Source organism: Calypte anna, chromosome 18 (assembly GCF_003957555.1).
Source record: "Calypte anna isolate BGI_N300 chromosome 18, bCalAnn1_v1.p, whole genome shotgun sequence".
In the NCBI taxonomy this organism is placed as follows: domain Eukaryota; kingdom Metazoa; phylum Chordata; class Aves; order Apodiformes; family Trochilidae; genus Calypte; species Calypte anna.
Window position 1 is genome coordinate 3,098,464 of NC_044263.1, and position 13,568 is coordinate 3,112,031.

General features: G+C 46.0%; 1 protein-coding gene across 1 annotated transcript in view; it reads left to right on the forward strand.

The window, feature by feature from the left end:
• Positions 1–7,393: 7,393 nt before the first annotated feature.
• The window catches only part of CACNG4 (calcium voltage-gated channel auxiliary subunit gamma 4), a 38,475-nt gene continuing 32,300 nt past the window's right edge, over positions 7,394–13,568 (forward strand). Inside the window, exon 1 of the mRNA XM_030461898.1 lies at positions 7,394–7,616. Within this exon, the coding sequence (XP_030317758.1) occupies positions 7,394–7,616 (223 nt within the window). The remainder of the gene's footprint in view (positions 7,617–13,568) is intronic.

Sequence of the window (13,568 nt, forward strand, 5' to 3'; positions counted from 1 at the left end):
AAGGAGACCTCAGGGACTGTGAAGTCCCACTGGAGTGTCCAGGATCTTGTTCATCTCTTCCATATTCTTCTAATTATCCTAGAAGAGTGGATGAACAGAGAAGGTCATCTTGATTTCTGATCTTACTCTTTCAAGGGTTTTTTTGTTGATGGTGTCAAGTAGGAGGAGTGTGAGGTTTTCTTTTGCATTGCTTTTGGTTTGGTTTGCAGTGGATTGGCTGCTCACACAAAAATTACAGAATTTTGTACATTTACAGTAAAGATTGTAGAGCTATTGTAGAGCTATTTGTCCCCAAAAAAATTCCACCCCACCATGGCAGAGACATTTTAACTTACCATGCAGGTGTTAGCACCTCCATCGTTGTGTTCAGTGTAGAAGCTCCATCTTAAACTGGACCAGGCTCAAACAGGCTTCTGCATGGTGTTAATAGGACATAAAGCATTACTAGCAGATTTCCCTCAGAGATTTGGGTCACATCAGGGTCTCTTTGGGAAAAAAGGAAGGAAAGGGAAACCCATGGGACCTTGTGCTGATGAGAGATTCTCTCTTTGACCCAAAAAGTTTGTGGTTCAGCCCTGGAGCAGGTGTTTGCTGCAGAAATAAGGGTGCTGTGCCCCAGCCCCAAGCAGAGACAGGCAGAATTAGGGGTGTGAAGAGAAAGAAAAGTCAATAAACACCCCGTCTGCCATTTGCTCAGCCCAAATAAAATACTTCACGGAGCCACTGGTGCAGCTTTAAGAACCCAGAGCACAAACTCGGGTTCCGCTGGGCACAGGGAGATTTTCTGGCATTCTGCTGGCAGTATTTACAGCTCCTTTCAAACACTGTGTCAGGGTCTTTTGTTATGATTGTTACTGCTTTTCTTCCTCTCCTTCTCATTGCTGCTATCCCCTAAAAAACCCCCTGGAAAGGGGGTTCTGCAGCTCCCTGTGCGGCTGCTAAAGGGGGGTGAGATGCTCAGAGTCTTCCAGCATCTGTCCCACATCAGGCAGCTCCTCAACTGGGCTTGGGTTTAAGGTTCTGGTCCTCTTGGCAAAACTCCCCCTTGTTTTTCTCCTGCCCTCTCTCTATGCTTGCTGATCTCTAGCCAAAAAACCAATTGCATTGGGTATGGAGCAGTGCAGGGAAATGAGGAATATCTGACAGGGAGAGGCTCAGAGCTGCTTGGTATAGATAATCTCAGTCCAGTGGAGTTAGGAGTCTCCTGGTGCAGCTTTGATTGTCTGGTTCAACAGCCATCTCCTAAGTGTGATTCTGTGGAAAAACAGCTCTTTGGACCCAAAAGTGGTACAAACATCTGCTCAAGAGCATGTTTCAGCACCAGGGGCTGCAGCTCCAGTGCTCGCAGCAGGATGCTGGAAAAGGATTTCCTGGTCTCTTGAGTAGGAAAAAAACATGGAGCACAGGGAAGATCAGATGAACCTTTCTCTTTTGGATGCTGGCTCTACCACTGAGCTCTCTGAAGCAATGCCTAGCTTTAATTCCACCTTCCAATCTCTTTTCTGAGTAGACTGAGTCTTTCTAAAACTTTTCCAAGTGAGCTGTTGGGGTGTGCTCCTGCAAGGCCATCTCTCTGGTGAATAATCAGCTGAAATTCTAATGAGAAAATCTTTTCACTGGGCAACAGCCTTCCTCCTCGAATGCTGCATTATCAGCTCCAAATTATTCAGACAGATCTGAGGAATTTACTTTAGGCAGCTTAGGAGATAAATTCAGCCCAGCAAGTTATCACGATTCATTTAAGTATTTAAGACTTATCCCCAAAACCTGTTTCCCTCAATCCTCCTCCTAACACGGTCCTGTTGAAACCCTTTTTGGGTTAAAACCTGAGCTCAGCCAGCAATTTCCCTGTCAGGGAAAAAAAAAATTCAAGGTTGGGGGAATTCTCTTCCATCCTCTGGGTGATGCTGGGTTTCAGAGGCATTAACCTCCCCCCAGCTTCCCTCATTTTACACTTCACTTCAGCCAGACTGCAGCCCCCCAGCCCTGAGAAGCAGCATTTGCCAGAGGATTGCTTTCTTTATTTTTTAATTTTTTTTAATGACATTAAAGAGACTGATGTCTCTTTGTTTGTGGAGTGATGAGGAATTGGTGCTCAGGCATCCTGGCAGCCAGCAGCAGGATGCAGGAGCGTGGGCTTGGAGAGAGCCCTGGGAAGTGCAATCCATCAGGGTGACATCCTGCTCCCTGCCTCAGCTTTTAGGCTGGCTGAAGCTGGGGTGAGGTTGGTTGTGTGGAGTGGCTGCCTCTTTGTTTGTTTGTACAGCACAGCCAGCCTGCTGCTGGGCTGCTCTGAGGGGTGTGATTATTCCCTAAAACTGGCTGGTAATGAAGGGAATTTTTTTGTTGCTGTTTTCTCCCCACATTGTACCATATTCCCAAGGAGAATTTGCTTTTCCCTCTGGACACTGCCCTGAGAATGAACACAGCTCATCCCATCATTGTCTGGATGAACCCTTGCTCAGCACATCCCTTTCTCCACCCTCAAAAAGATCAGGAATTTTTCCTCTACACCTCAAGCAGGTCTCTTGTGCTAGAAACTTCCCCTACCTCTCCTCACTGCCTCTCTAAATCCTTTGAAATTCAACACAAGATCAAGGCTCTAGGCCTATTAACCCCTTGCTGCTTCTCCAACTCCCTTTTTAACACTCAGGACTCACCCCTGCTCAGAGCTTTATCTCCTACTCCTGGTAATCCCCATAATCCATGGCATTTAACACTGCAATGAGTTGCCCAGTTCTTAGCACATGGACAAGGCTTGGATGAGGAAATGGCATCACAGGTAAGGGGCAGAGTGAACTTTAGATCTGTGAGATGTGGGGGATATTAGCTCAGGCTGTAGCTGAACGTGAATGCTGTTGATATTTAATATCTTACCAGGAGGGATGAGTGTTTGAAGGACAAGCATTCATAATTTGCTTTGACATTTGACATGATCAAGCAAGTCAAGGAATAATATTCAGTTTCTCCATTGTCAAAAAGATAATGAGTTCCATAACTACTGGCATTATGGGAAAAAGACAGGCTATGTAGTGTAAAATGTGCAAGATCTGCTATATATTCTTCTATAAATTGTGTGTATTGTGTCCTTTTCTTCAAACACAGCATGCCTATTCTTTTTAATTTTCTGGTTTGCTGTGCAAGTCTCTAGTAAACGAGATAAATTTTCTTTAAAGGAAGAAAGTTTTCCTCAAATTATTTATAGAAGTGCTATCATCGAGTCTGTCTCATCATCTCAGTCTTGGGTATCAATTTCTAGGCTCAGCTGACAAACCATAGCAGCTCCTTTTCCAATAGCAGCATCTGGCTTCCTGGCAATCTCAAAATTCAGTTATCTGGAAAGCTTCTGACTTGCTTCTGAGCAAATTTTATTTATTAGAAAGCAGTTGTGTTGCTTTGCTTCCCATGACTAAGCCAAGGAATAGTTAATATATTAAAAGGAACAGAACCAAGGCTAAGCTCTTGTCCCTCAAGTGGCAAGAGAATGCCAATATTTTTCTTTTGAGATAACCATTTCTTCCGCTCTAAGGACAACCTAAAACCATTCATGCTGACTTCAGATGGTCTTTTCTGGGACTGAAAAAGAAATTCAGCCTCATGACTCCTCAGGGAGAACTCAAGTTCACCTTTTTCCAGACTCAAGCCTCTGAGATGTGATGGTGACTTCTGTGCCAGCCTTCCTGGAGGAGGCAGAACACAGCCTGGGGTCCTCAGAGGTGAAAGCCCTATGTCCTCACACTATGTGATGAATGATAACAGAAGGAATAGGTGGGACAGGTACCACACCAGACCTTAGAAGAAGTGAATTCAGCCTTTATTTTGCCACAGAACTGATGAGCTGGGCGTTTGGCTGCAGCTCTGCAAAGGTCTCCTGATGTGGTTTGGTACATAGCATCCTAACCTGTAAGATCCAAGCTATATGAAAATGAACAACTTTATCATTAGTCCTTCTTAATTATACTTGTGATTAGGGATAGACCTGTGACATCAGGGATGCCACCTGCCACATCCCATATTTGCACCAGGTTTTTGCTTGGGCTGGGGGTCTGTGCAGTTGTGGAGCTTTGCTGCTAACCCAGGGAGTTCAACCAAATCTCACACCTTCCCTGGGTATGAAAGAAGGTTCTGTGATGCTGCACAAAATGGATGAAACCTTTCTTCAGTTCTTCATACATACCATCACCTGCAGGAAATGATTAAGGATTTTTTTTTTCCTAATATCAGCATCCAGTTACAGAGGGAAGATCTCAAGACCTGGAGGAGAGGACAACAGGCAAGCAGATAGATGTCCTAGCTTTAGGACACTCTTAGATGGAAAAAATTCATTCTCATAAGCATAGAACTAAAGGCTGAAAAAGGACAAGGGAGGATGAAATATCTGTTCCAGGCTTTGATGATGGTTGGGCTGTGTCTACATCAAAAGCTCTATTTAACTGAAGTGATTATTTTCATTTTGAGAACGAATTCTCTTGAGTTCTTCTTGAGCAATTTCCCAAAGTTTCTTTTAGTGAAATTCTAGTGTTATTTTTCTAGATGGTTGATTAAGAAAAGTCTGATCTATTAAAGTTAATTTGATTGACATTTAGCAGCAGAAGCAGTAATGCTAAATGGTAACATCTTGCAGTTTTCTTCTGATACCAGCAGTGTCTCTGGGGCAGGATTTTATTAGTGACAGCTCTCCCTGAATTCAGTTAAAGCTGAAGTTTCATCTCCAAAGGAACAGTTACTCAGTTCAGAAGTAAAATGATCAGGCACGGGATTTCATTTAAACCTTTGAACATCAAGGAACCAAAACAATTTGGTTTCCAGTTTCTGTTTCTCCTGCATAAAAGATATTTCTGCGTTTGGACGTGTGGCCTTGATTTGTGTCAAGGGAGGGTCTAAATTACAGAGAGAAGATGTGGGACTTTATCTTCCTCTTGTCATGAGCTTCTGCCTCTGGTCTGAGCTTGGAACAATTGGGTTTTAATTCTGTTTGAGGACAGAGGCTGCAGTGCAAAATCTCTCAGCAAGGCTGCCTCGTGGCTACATCCCCCATCAGTGACTTAGGGCTGTATGGTGAGCAAAGGCTGCAAATCAAAGGTTACATGAGAGACAACCTTTATTACATATAGTAGGTCAGATAGCTTTTGCATTTAAGAAAAGACTACATGCTCTTTTGCTCTTGAGGAGCATAAGCACTTTAGCCTTCCTTCCACCACGAGCAGAGATTATTCAATGGTTGGATTTAATGAATTCAAAATCCTTAGAAAATCACTAGAGCCAGACATCAATGTAAAATACTCCACCAGCTTTCAGTAGTGGAATATAATATTAGCTCTCCCACAATCTACTTCATGCATCTCCAAAGAACAGAGAACATTTCTAAACTAAAGGAGATAGCTTGGCCAGAAAATTACTGCCTTGGATGCTTCTCTGTAACCCTTTAGGAGCCTGAGGTTTTTTTCTCAGAGGGCAGTAGAAACAGAAACAACCATTTTCTTTGCTAAAATGAAGAGGGAGGAGGAGGGGCAAGACATTTTATTAATAAATTCTGTTAATGGTGAAGCATTACCTTGCTCAATCAATAGGGCTGCATGGGCAGGTGGCTGCATGGAGGAGCCTGGAGTTGGGTGTACCCTTCCTGCTGCTAAGAACCCACCAGAGCAACCACCATTCATCCTGTCTCCTGTTCTGTGTCTGGACTGGGAGTGTTTGAGAAGGAGATTTCTGTGCTGAGTGGGACCCCAGCCCTGGTTACAGCCCCCCCAACCCTTCCCCTGCTCCTTGCTATGGCGAACCAGGCAGAAGCAGCTCCCTCAGGCAACACAGTAATACAAATAAATAATATTAATTAAGGCTCGATAGGTTTAAAATGCTATGGAAATAGCTTCTCTCCTGCTGTTTCAGTAGCTCATTTTCCCACTCTTGTCCAAAGCCCCAAAGCCCAGAGGTACAAACATATATTTTAAAATGAGAAGTTTGTTGAACCTCATTAAACTTAAATGCTCGATCCAGTTTTTCTGAAGGAGGATTCACTCTGCTTTTGAGTTTACCTGGCTTCACTCTTCCATCCCTAATGGAGACATTCATTAGAAGGAGGTTTTGCAGAAGCACTGATAGACCTACAAACTACAGCTGAAAAGAATCATTTACATGCTTAAGGCAAGCACCCAGCTTTTGGGGCTCTTCTGCATTTATTGGCTCCAGGCTGAGCAGTTTGCCAAGGTCTCTGTGAAATAACGACCACCTTTTAATTTGCATTTGCTTTTTGCTTTCTCCCAGATTTTGTGAAGAGGAGGAGCAGCTGAAAAGCATCTCTGTGCTGGGATGCTGAGCCACTGAGTCGCAGGAGCACCTGCAGCCATCCACGCACTGCTCGGGAGGAGTGCTGTATTTCTCAAGGTTTGTAGCTCTTGTCCTCCCACTCCCTAATTCATATACAGAAAACTGGTGTGCTGCTCTGTTCCCTCCACACAAATGCATTAGCTGATCAGGAAAGCTTCCCATTCATCTGCCTTGTCACTTGGGTGAGGTGGAGGCAGGACCGAGCTGTCAATTCCCAGAGATGAGATTCAGGGGTGGAAGGCAGGATAACACAAGAAGAAAAATGGTGTTGATGTTTCTCCCCTTGGTTTTCCAAAGGAGAATGATTTGGGGATGCTGGGTTGTCTCCATCCCCTTCCAAACAGGGGAGAACCACCAACTCCAATGCTTGTCTACAACCTCCTTGTGTAACCAGTCACACAGCAAGGCCGTGGGAGGAACTCCTGGCCAACCCCCCACGTTCGTTCTGCTGTTCTCTCAGTCTGTGGCCACTCTCCTCGGTCCTGCAACACTTTTCCCCACTCTACTTGGCCCCATTTCTCGGGTGATCTCTCGGGCAGCCCCTGCCGTGCCCAACCCACCCGAGACAGCATGGAAGGTGCAGAGCTTGATACCCATTAGGTGTGCAACACCTCCTTCATCTCCACCTAAATTTTGGCCGGGCTGTGGAGTGTGCAGGGAGGATGGGGAGGGGAGGGGGGTCCAGAGTGAGACTCGCACCCTCTTCCATCCCCCGTGAAATCTCCCACTGACAGAGCCCACCGGCAGCAAAGGAACAAAGCGATGCGGGTCGGGCTGGGGAGGGGGGAATCTCTCCCCGGCGGGGGCACCACGTCGGGGGATGGGGGTGAGGATGCCTCTCCCTTCCCGAGGGTCCGCGGCCGGGCGGTCCCTCCCTGCCTCCCTCCGGGGCCGGGGCGGTGCGGGGGGGCGCGGCTGTCGGCGGAGCCCGGCCCCGCGGCGGCTCCCACCCCCCCTCCGCCCCCCGCCTCCGCCCCCCGCCCCGTGACTCGGCCGCTCCCGCGGGCGGCGGCTGCCGGGCGGTGTCCTGCGGCCCCCGCGCAGCGTGCGGGGACTATGAAGCACCATGGTGTGGTGTGACCGTGGCGTCCAGATGCTGCTGACCACGGTGGGCGCCTTCGCCGCCTTCAGCCTCATGGCCATCGCCATCGGTACCGACTACTGGCTCTACTCCAGCGCTCACATCTGCAACGGCACCAACATCACGGCGGACGAAGCGCAGGGGCCGCCTCGGAGGGCGCGGGGCGATCTCACACACTCCGGGCTCTGGAGGATCTGCTGCCTCGAAGGTACCCAAGGAGGGGTAAAAGGGGATGGGGGAATCGCGCCTAGACGGGGCGAAGGGAAAGCAACTTCCCGAGGGGACCGGCTGAACGCCCGGAGCAACCGGGCAGAGCTCAACCGGAGCCGGAGCCGCCGCCTCGGACACGGCCGAGGAGGAGGATGGCGTTACCGTGGCAACCGGCATCTCCGAGATTGCCATGGGAACCGGGCAGCGGGATGCGGAGCTCTGCCCTGGGGAGCTCTGCCCAAGGGGGCGACTGAGCTCCGCACCCCTCACCCCGGGGATCAGGGACCCCGAGGTTTTAAGGCTTTGGGAGGGTTCTGGCCAGTTCGGGGCTTTTTGGGGTACACGTGAGTCCCCCGGCTTTTGGGGTTGGAGCTCCCCCGGGGTTTTTGTCTCAGGAGCTTTGGGGATGGGGTGCAGCTCTGGAGCAGGACAGGAGATGCCCAAGTTCCTCCCTGTCTGCTCTCAGACACCAGGAATCTGGTTGAAGGTGCTGCTGTTGAGGTGCTTCAGTGCAGTAACTCGGGGTTGTTTAATAGAGCCCGAGGGTCAGGATGAATAATATTAACACTAAAAGGTGTGGTTTAGGGGCTGGGGTGGGCAGGAGGACACAGAGATTCCCCACAGAGGCCAAACATGTGGCTGCCTCTGAAAATGGAGTTGTAGAGGAGGCATGGCAGCTAACTCCCGGGACAAAGAAACACATGAGGGTTTTTAGAGGCTTTGGCACAGCACATCAGAAAGCCCAGATGGGAAACCACATCTGCCAGCCAAGCCTGCAGACCTCTGACCACCCAGCACATCCCCAGCAAAGGGCCACACACCACAAGCAGGGGCTGGCAGTGGGGCCAGGACCACCGGGGCTCCGAACCCCCTCACCTGCCTGGTCTATTCCCTCTGTACCAGCAGCTAACAGAGCCTTGGTGATGCTGGATGCAAGGGAGAGAGAGTAGAGGAAAGCTTTGGAGTTTTTCTGAGCTGCTTTGTGGCTCGTTGGGGTAAGGATGCTCCGGAGTCTTTCCTCTTACGTTAAGGCACTTGGCATGTTGGCTGCAGTGCACCTAAAGCCAGCAGCACAACTGAGCAGACATGAACTTTGCAAACCTGGTTTATTCTGACAGACAGCTCAGCCCAGACAAGCCCAGCTACAGTTCAGAGTCTAGCAGCTGTTCTCAGAGGGTTTTTTTGGGTTTTTTTGCTTCCCAGAAAAAGCTGTGGTAGGAGCACCTCATCCTCACGTCTGTTCTCATCTCCTGCTCACAATTTAAGGCTCCAGAGTGACATCATTTGCCTCTTAAAAAAATCAGATTTGCTACCTGGTAATAGGCTGCATACACAGCATAGCTGTAGGACAAGAAAATACATATTTTTTTGGCAATAAAAGGAGAAAGAATTACTGAAATGTGAAGGTTTACGGGTAATGATAACGCTGGGGTTTATAACTCCTGATGGGAATCTAACTCTCAGAATGGGCTTTTATGACACCTGGAAAATAAGGGTTTGCAGATGAGAGCTCCTGAGTTTGCTTGAGAGATGCTGAGCATCTTCCACTTGAACCAAATCTTGTGATTTTCGCTGAGCTTGTGTCCTCAGTCTCCTTTTTCCATGGAAAATAAGTTTTGTTTGCATCTTGTGCATGTTGCTGAGACTGGACTGGGCCTGTTGTTTCTGGGAGAAATCCCTGAGTTTCCCAAAGTCTTCCAGGAATCTCATTCATAGAAATGAAGGGCAGCTTTGACTGAAACTGGTGGAATTTTTCCTTTGATTTTAAACTGGGTGTAAGTAAGAACTGCTTTAAAAAATAAGAATAAAAGAAGTCTGTAAAGTCCTGAGAAAGGAGCAAAGCTTCAGCAAAGGGTGTAAAAAAAAAAAAGGCATTTCATGGGTGTGGGACTCATCTATTCAACAGAAAGTGAGCTTTTCTGCTCAAATTCAAATTCTCCTTTTTTCTGCTCAAAATTCAACTGCTCATAATCAAACCACGAAGTTATAAAAATTGAAGTTGTCAAATATGTGCTAAGAATGGAGAGTTTGAGCAAGCTGTCAGCTGTTCACAGATATGAGGAGCTCAGGCTACTTTCTCTCCTTCATTTTCAGTATGTTCTCTCTTTGTAAAAAATCTATAGACACATGGAAATATTCACATTTTAAACCATATCAGGGGAGTCAGATTTTGACATGGAAAGGCTCCTTTGTTTCATAAAATAATAAAACTGTTTCTAGGAGCTGGTTTAAAGCAACACCCCCTCGACTGTTTCAGAGCATCACTCATTCAGAGTGGATGGGATCTGTTAGTAAGAGAATAGTTACAACTCTGAGCAGATACAGAGCAAGAAAATCATTTCAGTTATAGATTTTTATAGCTGATTAAATGGTCTGGCTTCAAACCTATTTTTAGAGCTCTTTTTGTGTTTTGGACTCATAATTAGAAAAGCCTACTTAGTTTATTTTAATGGTCTTAAGCACCATTTCGTTCTTCTCTTAAGAAGACAAATCTAAGGCAGAAATGTGCAAAAGCTGAACATACCTTGCACAGCCTCTCAAATTGCTTTTGACATGAATAAAGCATTTTGCAGAGTGAATTTCAGGTCAGCTGAAATTTTCCATTAAAATGTTTCTCAGCTACATCCATAAACCAACCTGTGTGCTGCAGTTGGAGCAGTCACCTGTTCAGGATCCCAGATTCCAAGTTTTCAAACAAAAAGAGAATGGAAAAGAATAATCTTCTAACTAAATTATTAGGTATTCTTCAATGTGCTCCTGCTTTTCTGCTTTCTGACCGTGTTTAACAACAAATCTGCATTTTAATGGTAACTGAAGTGATTATTTTAGGGATCCAGCACCTTATCTTTGTTTGGAGCATCACATCTTGGGGAGGAAATCATGTTTTGGGACTCATAGCCAATACTCCTATGAGCTTATTCACTCAAGAAGTAGCATTAATGATAAATAAGTCAAACTTTTGCCTCTATCATCTCAATTCTGTTCTTTTAGCATGTTTGCCAGAAGTGGGGACAGGAGGCTGACTGAGTGGGTTTGAAACAAGAGCAGGATTTAAAAAATGGATATCCAGGTAATTGCCTTGGGTAGGAAACTCCTGAAAATAATTCTTGGGATGAATGCATGTGTAGCAGGAGTGGATGCAATTCCACTGAGCCTCTGCAATGAAATGGCCCAGGGCTCCCTGGCAAAGCTGGTTTTTGGTTTTCTGGAGCCACAGCACCCCTGGTAGCTGCAGTTCTGACACCTAAAGTTAAACTCTTACCAGTGGAAGAAGTTTCTGGGGAAGCTCCCATGCAGCCATCCTGTCCTGAAAGCTTCACCCCAACCCACAAATTAACAGTGGAAGAGCAAATCAGCCCCATTTCAAGGGACTGCTTTCATGTCCCTTGTCCACACTCAAGCTACAGGAGTTGTCACAAGCTGTGGATCCTCACAACCTGAGTCTCCCAACCACAGCAAATGCTGTGCCTTAAGAGTAATCCTGCCATGGCCAACCTCACCTAAAAAAGAGAGATAATCTTCCATAAGATTACAAGGGTTGGACTCGATGATCTCTGAAGTCCCTTCCAACCCAGCCAATTCTATGATTCTATGATAATTTCACCATAATTTTCCAGCAGCTCCTGTGCCTGTGTTAAATGCACAGCACATCTATGTAAACCTTGCACGTTCTTACTCACAAGGAGGGTCTGGCATTAAAATATTTTCCTAGAAAAAAAAGTATTTTAAAAGCACCACTTTTTCCTCTGTACCTGCTTATCTTGGTGAACAATCATGCTGAAGTTAATAGAACAGCTCACAATAGAGCTCTGCAGGCCCCGTGACATCCAGATATGAAATCAAGTAATGCACTTGTAATTTAAATTTATTCAAAGAATATTTTATTAAGCACTTCAGCACATGAATGCCTTTGAACCCATGGTGTCTGCAGCTTTCAGCATTCCCTGTTTGCCGTTTACTTTACAAGGGGTGCAACTGGTTATTTAATTCACGTGGAGCCACGTGTCCTGCCTGACTGGGTGGCTGGAACGTTGATAATTGGGAAGGAAGGGCTGAGGAAATGACTTGAAAACTTGCACCAACACACGTTTGCACAATTATTTACAAGTTTTCCAGCATGGATGAATGGGCACAAAGAGGGGGAGGGCAGCACACGCATGCGTTGCTTCCATGGCTACTCTTGAAAACAAAATAAAAATGTTTTACAAGTGTTTGAGGCAGGCAAATAAAGGAAAGCTGCCATCCATCAATCCTGCAAATTCATGGCTCATCCAAGAAGAATGAATATTCTTTAGTATTCCCAAAGCAAAGCTATGAAGTCCTCACACCACCGTGCTTGGGAATGAGCTAAATCCAGGGCAAGCTTTCTATTCAGACACTCTTGCCAGAGTTTTGTTTGGCCAGGAGGAAATGTTCTGTCAGTTTAATATCAGACATGACCTGCCTCCAAGGTTATATCCAGAGGCACTAGGAGGTGGGTTAAGGGATGGTCTCAGTCTTTCCAGGATTGTGTGCCTGTGCTCACATCGTGGGGGAAGAGGCCACAGAAAGGAGTGGCTCTGCCATGAGAAAATCTCTGTGTTTTCCTATTGCTTGGAAAATACAAAGATATTTTGTAGAGGCATTTTAGGTCCTGAAGAGTGATCTTTCATCCATAGATCTCTCAAAACAAATGTAAACAGGGCCTTTTCTGAGCTTTGTTCTTTCTTTCCATACATTTCATCTCCATTTCCTTGGTAGAAGGATTCCTTGAGGAAGTGCCTGTGCCCCACTCCTTGTTTTCAAAAGCAATTCTTAGAGCTCCAGTATCATCTTTACAAGGAGTGAAGCAGTGTGGTTTTGTCAGCTGTTGATGGAGTGATTTTTGACAGCCTTTTCAGATGGATTTTTTTCAAGAGCCTTCCATTTGTTAGCGAGAGCTTCTGAATCTGCAGCAGTCTTGAGGCATGCAGAGTTCAAGCTCTTCAAAATATTTTCCATAGCATAACAGATCTTAAAATACTGAGAAATTCTGTGCAGCAGCAAGCAGGTTAAGGATCTCCTAACTGCACCTCTTTGAACACTGGTGACAGAAGTTCTCAAATGACCATACTGTTGGAACAGAACATCCATTCTTCCTGAAATGCTCTATGAAACAGGGATCTGAAGCTAATTGACTGAATATATGTCACTTTAATTCATTGAACTTGCTTTCTTGAACTCAATCCACTATATAGCCTGGAGGGAGCTATCTGGCTACATGAGGGTTTGGGTTTTTTCTCTCTTCGTGTCAGACAGCCCAACAGAAAACTTAGATCCTAAAGACTTTCTGGGCATTAGCAACAGTCCCTGAAGGCTGTAAACCAGGGAGAGCACCTGTAAGGCTACTTCAGCTGTGCAAGATGTAATGTGGATAATATTTACCTTTCCTGGGTTTCAGAAATGTTATGTGAAGAGTCCAGGAGGCACCAGGTAACACAAGCAGGCTACCTGTGGCTGTCTGGTGCAATAGAGACTTCTAAATTCTGTATATAATTATACAGACTGTAGGTAGCTGACAGATGGCTTTTGCATGCTCTGGAAGAGCCCCAAGCAAGTCATTTTGGGGTTCTCAGGGACCTCTGCAATGTAATGTAATGTGTTCTTTGGGTTTCTTCCAGCTGCCATTACCTTTAGCTGACCCTCTGCTGTGGGTTTTTATTCCTGCTTTTAGATACTGCCAGGAGCTTGTAGTTGTTGCACCTCCTCAGGGCTTGCCCTGCCTTCTGGCAGCTTTACCAACCCTCACCTGGTAACACAGGTGAAGTGTGTCAATGTATTTTTGTTGTTGTTGCTGTAAAATTTCAGCAGAATGATGATTCCCCTGATGGATCCATTTGCTGGGTCTGTCTGCATCACGTCTGCCCAGGTGGTGCTGTCAGAGCTGGGGCTCTGGTCAGAGTCTAAAACACACAAATCTCTTTCAAAAGCT